The following is a 10,632-nucleotide window of genomic DNA, read 5'->3' as shown; positions in this document are numbered from 1 at the left end:
TCTAAAAATGGATTATACCATATATTATATTATACCTGAATAAAATTATCTTATAATTGAATTATACCACGTATATAAATACATTATATGCATAGAATATATATATATGTATATGGTTAATTAAGTATTTGTTTTAGTTTCACGAGTTAAGAGAGTGTACCAGTTAAAGAGAAGAGAGAAAAGATGATAAACATGAAGAAATATAACCAAATCCCTAGTTTAGTGCCAGTGGGATACAATTTTTACATCTTCAATTAACCATACGTTTTTTTTTCTAATATTTTTTAAAAAGTAATAAAACCTTCTATGTTTGTGGAGCTTTAAGAGTTGTGCTAATTATGTTCAAACGGTGACAAGCCACGTGATTTTCTCAAATTAAAGACGAATCCATACGAAGTGAATCCGCGCAATTTTTTGCCATTTGAGACGGCTCAGTAGAGGCCCAATTTGGCTCCAAAAAGCCCAAAACCCGCCTAAAGATCCAAACCGCTTAATCTACAAAGAAGTTTTTGAAGTGTGAGAAAATCGACCTTGCTCACTATTGGCAATAGGTTCTTCATTCAGATTGATTTCCCTACGAATTTAGGCTACTACGATTCGCCCTCAGGAGAAGGTCAGTTTCGTCTTTCTTTATTTCATTCCGAATATGAACTACTGACCTGATGTATTTTGTGATTACTTGTTTTTATAGTCTTGTATGTTTGAAGTGGATGCCTAAGAAGCTACTCCTCTCTTCTATAAAATTCAAAGGTGAACTTGACTTATGGGGGGCTGTTTGGTTTTGTTTTTACATTCATAAAAGTCCTTAATTTGGGTGTAGTAATAAACATCTGTCCAAAAGTGATTCAATAAAGGCTGGTTTCTGCTTACTGTTTTGGACTTCTCTTTGCTGAAAATCCACTTTAGATTGATTAGGAGCTTATTTAAGAATCCAAAAACTGTCAAGGACATATCCATGTTAAGTTCTTCATTTCATCTAGTGAAAGATAGGTGTTAGTTGAGTTTTTATGTTTGGCTTTAGTCTCTAGGAAAGTTTAAACATTGGGGTTTTTGGGGGCTACTATTGCAAAAATTAAAAGTTTCCGATGATCACAATTTCAATAAAATTCTGGTTAAGGTTAATTATTCAACTTCAAATATCCTATTTCAAATTGAACTAGATAATCCTTCTAAATTGCTAAGTAAATTAAAACATTTATGTATTTATATTAATAATTCTGGTCCCAACGGCAAGCTGCCTGCCTATAAGCGTGAAAGCAGGAGGACTGACTGCGACAGACAGGGGAGTAGAAGCCGGGCTCAACTGCTAGGTGAGGTAACAGAAAAATAAAAGACATCTGAGGGGGAAACTTCTCATCTTTCTCCATGGATTTAGTGAACAAGCAGCTAATTAATAATCCTGGTGTTGCAATAAAGAAGGCACAAAGACAAATTCTTCTCTCATCTCTCTGTTTATCATTCTAATCTCAGTCACATGCTATTTGTTCGAACAAAGTGATTTTCTTATTTAGTTTAATTTTTTTCTGTTAGTGTCATTGTGTGTACTTAGCTGATTCTAGATAACTGAACAGGAGATTGACGATGGAATCATCAACATCTTCTTCGTCTGTCATAACGCCAGAAGATGTAATGGGGACACTGATGAACGATGGAACAATTGATTCCATGAGGTTGAAAATCATTACTCAGCTCAAAGCTAATGTATGTTTTGCTTTCTCCTCCCCCCCCCCAACACACACACACACACACACCAAATTACTTTTTATTCAAACATGGGTTTTGCTACAAATGCTTATCTAATTTTAAGTCAGTGAGTGCTGAGTACTATGGGTCCCGTAACTCTTTTGTAATATGATTGCAGAATTAGTAAAAATATGTATATCGAAAAAGGTTTTTCTCTCTCTCTCTTTAATCACTCAGACACTGTATGTCGGGGTATACGCATTGCCTGAACATTCATCAGCCCCTTGTTGTCACTACACTGACTAGTTTTTTCACACGTGCATCCCATGTCAATGGGTAGAAACTATCCTAGTTCAATAAGTACAGATTTTTAGAATGACACAAATATTTGTAAAATATGCACGCAGTAAGATATTGTTTGAACCTGCAAAGAGCGAAATTTAAATATGTAAGACGTGTAATGAGATATATTTCGATGCTATTAGGTACAAGAATATGAGATCTAGTGCGATGTTATTAGATACAAATTAAAGATTTGTGATGTAGTATATGAGAAGAAAGCTCATCTAACACATATGTGGAATGAACAAATCTTTGTGTTCCCAATTTATGCGGACATATGTGTGTCAAATCAAGCCATATCGAACTATAGTTCATGTTTCATAACATAATGCCTCTCACATTTCATTAGAGACGACCTTGTACGCCCCATTAGAGCAAGCAATGGCGCGGAAGAAGATTAAGAAAGGAGAAATGCTTTTTACTGAAAACAGAAAAAGAGACAGAGAGAACGTCAAAGTCTGATTTATCTAGAATGAAACAAAGAAAGCACATATATATAGAAAATACCAAAAGAGATGATAAAATCTTACTTATGGGAGAAAAAGATTGGAATATGCTCCTTATATAACAACATGTGAAACGAAAATGAGAGCTGTTTCGTTGTTTAGGAATTAAACGGTTACGGGAATCTCCTAATTAAAGAATAATTATCACAAGACATTTAAATGGGGTTAAAATGTAATTATTGGTTCATGCATGGGAGGATCACCTCATCTTCCCAACTAGTATAACGTATGTCCATAATTAAGTAACAGATTAACAGAGAGTAAGTCTTAAGTCTAGGCTTGTTTGTTCAACATCTCTTCCAAATTAAAGACATAATTATTAGATAGGGGAAGGGGAAAAGAGTTCAAATATTTGAAATTGTATTTTAACATACTTGTAAACTAAAGGAAAAAAGGCGGAAAAAAGGCAAAAATAAAAACAAAAGGAGAAAACATAGAACACAAAACAGCATACCATCCTTGTTTAGAATGTGACTGTTTTTTTTTTTTTTCAAGTTTAACTATCTGTATTTATTTATTTGTTGAATTTAACACATTAAAAGTCTTTGTTGTTTTTTCTATTTATTTTCCCTTTAATTGGCAGTAATAAAACATTCACTAATTTTATATTCACATTGCCTGATATAAATGGATTTACATTATTATCAAACTTTAAGTTGATCCTAATTAATAAGTGTATAACTTTTTGTGTTCAAAGGGGTAACTACTATTTTGTCTTTTTATTACTCGCATGTATAGTAATTGCTGTAGGAATAAATTTGTGTTTAAAGGGTAAAAAAAGTCTATTAACATTTGAAGGGTATTATCGTAATCCAACTTTTAACTATGGGGCTTCCCACTTTTAGTATAATATGAAATATGATGATCCATTTTTTTTTTTTTGGGTCATGTAGGAAGAACTCAAAAATACCACCATAAAGATGGTTGAGCAAAGCAGGGTTCTGAACACCCCTGGTGCGGAAAAGCAGACCAAAAGGGAGCTCTTTGACGCATTGCGGCAAGAACTTGAGTATGTTTGTTATTTGTTCTGGTTTGGCTTCTGCATTATCTCAAGAAGTTCACTTTGACAGCATGAAATAAAATTGAAAGAATCATTTTTTGAAACTTGAACTTGGTAAATCCTGAATATATTATGATTCATCACTGTAAATCCTAAATATATTTGTTATACCATAAAAAAAATTCCTGAATATACTTGTCACGACCCAAATCCAGGACATGACCAGCACTTAGCGAGTTATCTCCCCCAGCAAGCCTGAATACCCATTCAACCCGTAAAATGCAGAGTCTTTCCTATTTCTAGTGCTATCTGGTACACCTGTATCAGCTAAGGATTCGATTTCCCAACACAACAATTAGAAATATAATATTGAAGCCAAAATATCAACTAACATTATAACGTTGTAATTCCACAAAGGACATCTTCCATAACCTTACGTCAAAACAGTTGAACTGACTAAAACCAAGACTAGAACTTTAGAGTACATGAGAATAACTCTAGAATCAATCTTTACAAAATACAAATAAGCAAAATAATCAAAGCGCACGATGCAATGTGGAGCTCACCTAAGGAAAAAAGGTGAAAGAGGGGTGAGTCACCTCTCTTTTAATTGAAATACATTAGGGGAATTTTTAATCTTATTATACTCGTAAATGTGGTCCATATATTAATTTTAGTACTTTGTTTTGCTTACCCTATTTTGGTTGAGATTGTTGGAGTCCCACATCGGTGGGATAAGTGGTCCGTGGTCTCCTTATATGGTCTTGGGCAATCCTCCCCTCATGAGCTAGCTTTTGGGATTGAGTTAGGCCCAAGGTCTATTCTTTACGGAGATAATCCTCAAGTGCGGAGTATTAAAATATTATCGACCCAAATAGAGCATTTATGATATTGAGGATTCATTCAGCCGACCTCAACTAGCTTGAGATTGAGTCAAGTTGTTGTTATAATAAACTATTTTGGTTGAAGGTCAGACATATCTCTGACGGTGCATGTAATTGGGTTTATGGTGCATTAATATATAGGAAGAGGCATTTCAAGTAGAAGGAAGTCCCTTGACCTTGTGTTACATCTCAGCAAGCATTTGATTGGTACGGAAGTTTTTAAACAAAGGTATTTAGGATCTTGATATTAGACGCTTGTTGTTGGAGATGCCGATGCTTTATAATTAGAGCTTGAAAATTCTGTGATCTTAATCAACGTTGTTCATTTATAGAGTATTTGGTAGAAAACTGAATCTTGTCCAATATCCAAGTTTGTCAGATTTATTCTGCTCCTATATTTTTACCAGGACTTGGAGATGCTCATTGCTCATGCACACCCTGCTTAGGATGCGCTGATGCTGAAAACTCCACGTGCTTGCCACTGTTCTTAATTTATTCTAGAATTATTCCCACGAAATCTCGCCTACATCATCGCATTTGAGAATTGACAAGTTTTCAGCTGCAGGAAATCAGTGTGTCAATGCCTTTTCCTATTTTAAACGCCTCAGACCTTGCTGACTGAACAATTAGATAGATGATCACTGTTCTCATTTGGTTTGAGTCAATGCTAAGACTAGGAGGCCAAGAATAAGTGCCCGCCTTATGAAATCGTCTTTGGTTTTTTTGGTTGCCATCATTTGGTTTTTAACCTCTGCTTGCCCAATTTTTCCTGTAGGTCTTCAGTGCTTGAGAAAGCCTCTAAATCAGTTTGGGATCTAATTTTGGATAACAATGGGATAGGGAAGGAAATAAGTGAAACTGTTGAACAAGTATTCTGTCGGTTGAGTGGAAGAGAAGCACCATTATTTGTGTCGGATTTTGGACCTCAACCAGAGAAAGGGAAAGAGAAAAAGAGTGAAATCGGGGAAACTGGGAAAGATAATTCTGAATCTTCTGCAACAAAGAAGAGAAAGATGAACACAGAAGAGGAGTTTGATGAAGCTGTCTGCAAATCTAGTGACAAATCAACCTCATCAGACGATTCTAGTAAAATGCCTCCACCAAGTGTGAGAAGTTCCTGAATCAACTCCATTGTGTTTTATCCAGCTTTTAGTGAGTTCTCCCTGCCCTCTTTTTTGTTCGCAGATACCAGGAGAATCGTTTTCACCTATACTGGCTCAACATATTTAACTTGTAACGGGTTTGTTCAATTCTAAAACGGTATTAACTCATCTCTAGGTGTTAGCTTCTTTGAAATCTAGGTAGCTGTATCAGTTAATTTTGACTAGAACTATTAAACATATCTGAGCAATAAGCAATTTAGAATGTGTGTGTATTCACACTAAATTCACATCGATTTCTAGAAAAGGTACGTGCACAAGAATTCTTAACAACTAATTAAGGATAGAAGAAAATTTACCATTTCACTTGATGTCTTTTCAGATTATATAAGATAGTGAGGCTAAATTACATTAGCACAGATATGTGATTTTGGAAAAGGAAAAAAAAAAAAAAAAACTTTGCCACCCATGTTGTACAGGTGCATTGCAAATTACAAGTGATGAGACAGCCGACCAAGTTGGTGATTGGCATATGCATAAACTAATTGTGCTATAAGTAGGAAAAGGTACATGTACAAGAATTCTTAACAACTAATTAAGGATAGAAAGAAAGTTTTCCATTTCACTTGATGTCTTTTCAGATTATATAATAGTGTGGCTAAATAACATTAGCACAAATATGTTATTTTGAGGGGGAAAAAAAACTTTGCCACCCATGTTGTACAGGTGCATTACAAGTGGAACCGACCAAGTTGGTGATTGGTGTACGCATAAACTAATTATAGTCATCAATTTCCTAAACAAGCAACGTGGACCACTAAATCTAGTTGGCACCTTCATTAAATTGACTCTAATTAGAAGTCCACAAAAACCACAAGGAAAGATGAGCTTTTTGACCATATCATATATTGCAAGTGGCTTAAAGAGAGGGTATGCAACCAAGAAATTGCCAATTAGGCAGAACTATTGGGTACAAACCTATCATACGGCCACCTCCTTTATTTATATTCAAACTAATAGATGCATTATAGTATAGTATTTGTACATAAATCTATATGCCTTAATTATGACTAATTAGTACAGATTTCTATCTCATTAACATTTAGTTATATTAAATTAGTATGATATAGTAAACTATTTAACTATGATAGTTTAGTATAATTTAACATAAATATCAATTGCGACTAAATATTTAGGGGTCGTTTGGTACGTAGACAAAATTATTCCAGGATTATAATCCTGGGCCTAATTTATCCCATCTCTTGGGACCTATTTATCCCATCTAGGAGATGGGATAAAATAATCCCGGGATTAATGGGATAAGATGGGATATCCCATCTTTAAGTTTGAGATGCGCTTTATACTTTGTTTGGTACAAGTAGGATAAATTTATACCTTCTATCAAACATGGTACAAAATTAATTCCATAGTTAGTGCTGGGATATCCCAGCTAATACCGTGTACCAAACGACCCCTTACGGGACTATTACTATTCTGAGCAAGAAGTTGAGGTTGCTTAATCATGTATCTAGCAATATGAGTAAAAATTTAGTATTTTGGACTGAAGCATGATTATATTATGTTAATATGAAAAAGAAGGAAAAAATAGGCAGAACTAGTCGGACCTTTGGTAGGCCGCGCTGGTCAAAAACTTGTTGCAGCATCATGTTTTCAAAGTTAAAGCCAAATATTTCAGTCAATCCAAGTCGAGAAGGGAAATAGAGAATTGCATGTGATGGATCCAAATTCTAAGCGACCGCCCACTCTTTAAAATATTACCACTACTATTATTACTGCTATATGTTTAATCACATTGCTAATTAAGGTTTCATCACTTGCTTCTTTCCTCGTGGATTTCACGCCCAAATTATTATTTTCCTCATTTCTTAACATAACTGTAAAAGAAAAAAAAAAACAGAAAAAATGAGACGGTACAGTAGGCAATGCTGGCCCCTGTAAATTAAATGTGATTTCTCGATCATGCTTATTTCCTTGAAGACGCACAAATCATGAGTTGAGACGGCTATCTTTTCTTAATAGCAAAATGGTGAATTGTTGAAAGACAAGGTGAAAATTATTTTCTTCTCTAACTTTGTTTAAAACATCAAATTCCCTCTCAAGAATTAGTAGTAATTGACATTATTTCCCTTCTATCCTGATTAAATTCTTCAAATGAGTATGTCACGACCCGATTAGGGGCCATGACGGGTACCCGGGGCTAACCACCGAGCACCGCTCGTACCATTACCCATCGTACACATCAAGCGTTCATTTATTAATCTTATACTCAAATCATAGTAAAACCATTTTTCACTTTAAACATAATCACCTTTATATACGTAAGCCCTTCGGCTATCAAAATAATATACATACAATAAGGACATCGTGAGACCATGCTACCCACACATACGCATCTACGAGCCTCTACTAGAGTACTAGACATATGGACGGGACAGGACCCGTCGTGCCCAAAACATATATGTACACAAAACAGTAAATCAATGGCACCTCCGGAATAATGGAGTGCTCTCAAAAGTCTGCTTATCGGCTTCTGTAAATCTGGGTCGCCCCCTGTCTACCTGTGGGCATGAACACAGCGTCCAAAGAAAACGGACGTCAGTACGAATATTGTATTGAGTATGTAACGCATGAATGAAATGAACATAATAGAGAAATCATAAGACATAAGATGAAGATATAACCTGCGTAACTTTTAAGGGTGGATACCTTTCATGCCTATATCATAGTACATGTATCATCATAGCGCATACATCATCGTATCATACATATATCATAGTACCGTATCTGCTCATACACATTAAACATTATCCGTATTCGGCCACGTAGTGGCTCGACAATATCACATACATGTCCTCCGGGCTTTTCATACAATTGAATACATAGTAGTATTATACCCGACCATATAGGTTCGGTGTCTTACGTACCCAGCTATAATAAAGCTTGGTGTTATGCATACCTGGTCCTACCAGGGCTCAGTGTTGTCCGTACCTGGCCCTATCAAGGCTTAGTGTTATCCGTACCTGGCCCTACCAAGGCTCAGTGGTATCCGTACCTAACTGCAGTGGTGCACGCGCATTATATATATATATATATATATATATATATATATATATATGTGTGTGTGTGTGTGTGTGTGTGTGTGTGTGTGTGTGTGTGTGTATGTATGTATGTATGTATATTCTACCCGGTCGTATAAGCTCGGGGTTTCATAATAGCCATACTGTCACACCCTCATCTTGATAGGGCATGATGGGCACCCAACTCCCTTCAGAGTCGAGCGAACCCTTAAACATTCGCTTTACGAAAACCTGTCATTTCAAAAACTTTTAAACACATGAAACTTTTCCAAATAGAGGTCATTATCTTTATACAAATTATAAAAAAAAACTTTCAATCAATTACGTACTTTTTACCAGCTGGAATCATCTAAAAATACATACTCTTTTAACATCTATAAATGATTCGCACTTCTCGACGCCTTATCCACAGGACACTGTCTGCAAAGTCTCTAACACATACAAAACACCATAACAAAGGTACTCGACTCGGCAATACTCCGAACTGAGATGGAGCTCGCCAATCCCGCTGGAATACTTTCTAGCAAAATCTTCTACTCACCTGGGTGTACCTGCGTGGCATGAAACGCAGCCCCCGAAGAAAGGGGGTCAGTACGGAATATGTACTGAATATGTAAAGCGGGAATAAATGATAACCATCGCATAATTTAGGAAAGAAGAAATCATAACCAACCCAATACCTGCAGCCTTCGCTGGAAGAAACGTAAATATGTACGCAAATCTCAAGCAGGCTTCAAGTAAATAATTGCAATCTAACTAACATTTTCAAAATAAGTAATGTAATCTAACACACCTCCTTTAAGTGAATAATGCAATGCAACACACGTGCCGCTTCCGGCAAATTAATGATGTCCCCTTCGGGCAGCCGCTTCCGGCAAATTAATGATGGCCCCTTCGGGCAGCCGCTTCCGGCTCTATATCAATAATGGCCCCTTCGGGCATGAATGCAAATATGCAAATGTATGGAAATCTCTTTTAAAGAAAATCCATAACATAAACTAAGGTCACGTGTCACATAGCACACTCAGACATAAACTGAGGCCATAGCGCACCCAGGCGTAAGCCGAGGCCATAGCTCACTCAGGCACGAGCTGAGGCCATATATCATATAGCACACTTAGCTACGTCATGAAGTCATCTAGTGACTTAGGCTTGAAAATCTCGCACCCCCTTCGGAGTGGTTTTTAGAAAGTCTAAATAATAAAATCTCGCACTCCCTTCGGAGTGGTTTTGAAAATCGACTTTATGTTTCCTTTAGTACAAAACTAGTTTTCTTGAAATCATTAGTAAACCACAAACACGTTTCAAGTAAATCCGAGTTAGTCTACGAAAGTTACGAGCTTTTGAAGTACGGAACCTTCTAAAAACATTTCATAAGCCATATTTCGAAATTCAAGTATTATTCATATTAGGAAACTTCTGAATAATGTTTTGGACCAAATCAAATAGGGACCTTAAGATCATATTTAAGTATCAAAATATTCATCAAAGACTTTAGTCATATCGATTTTCTTTCGAACAACATTCGGAAATATACCCACTAAAATCTTTGAACGTCATGTATATACATATCAAACCATATGGAGTACTTATGGAAATCAAAGACATCGGCCATCCTAGTGGCGCTAAGAATAGAATTTTCCTTAGAATCATACATATACGTTATTTGTTCATTTCATAAAGGTCATGCCAAAAGAAAGAAAGGTAGGCTCTACATACCTGTCAGTGACTTAGTCGTGGATCCTTTTCGCCTCGTCGCCCTTTTAGCCTATTTATATAAAAGTAACATTATCGTTAGTAATTATATTTTCTAGTCCACAATTCTATAACTCATTTCTTATTGAACCTATATTTTAGTTTATATATCCCCATTTAGGATTTTTTTTTTATTATTATCTAAAAATCTAGCGAAAATCCGGCAGCACTTCCCCTATACATTCGCCTATCCCAAATTTTCAATCGCCCTCCTGCTGACACAGAAATACCAACAACAACATATGGATACAATCATATCTTCAA

At 35.9% G+C, this 10,632-nt stretch overlaps 1 protein-coding gene across 2 annotated transcripts; it reads left to right on the top strand.

Moving 5' to 3' along the window:
• Positions 1-403: 403 nt before the first annotated feature.
• LOC132622394 (uncharacterized) lies at positions 404-5,686 on the top strand. Of its 2 annotated transcripts, none has more exons than XM_060337003.1 (4): positions 404-613; positions 1,572-1,701; positions 3,425-3,540; positions 5,191-5,686. In XM_060337003.1, exons 2-4 carry the CDS (start codon positions 1,582-1,584, stop codon positions 5,534-5,536), a joined length of 582 nt encoding a protein of 193 aa, XP_060192986.1. In that variant the 5' UTR covers positions 404-613; positions 1,572-1,581; the 3' UTR covers positions 5,537-5,686. The 2 variants fall into 2 exon arrangements, with proteins under 2 accessions (XP_060192986.1, XP_060192987.1); XM_060337004.1 differs by lacking the exon at positions 404-613 and adding an exon at positions 710-750.
• Positions 5,687-10,632: the final 4,946 nt, after the last annotated feature.

Source organism: Lycium barbarum, chromosome 12 (genome assembly GCF_019175385.1).
Source record: "Lycium barbarum isolate Lr01 chromosome 12, ASM1917538v2, whole genome shotgun sequence".
Taxonomy (NCBI): Eukaryota; Viridiplantae; Streptophyta; class Magnoliopsida; order Solanales; family Solanaceae; genus Lycium; species Lycium barbarum.
Note: the sequence above shows the minus strand (reverse complement) of the source record. Positions and strands in the feature narration are given on the sequence as shown.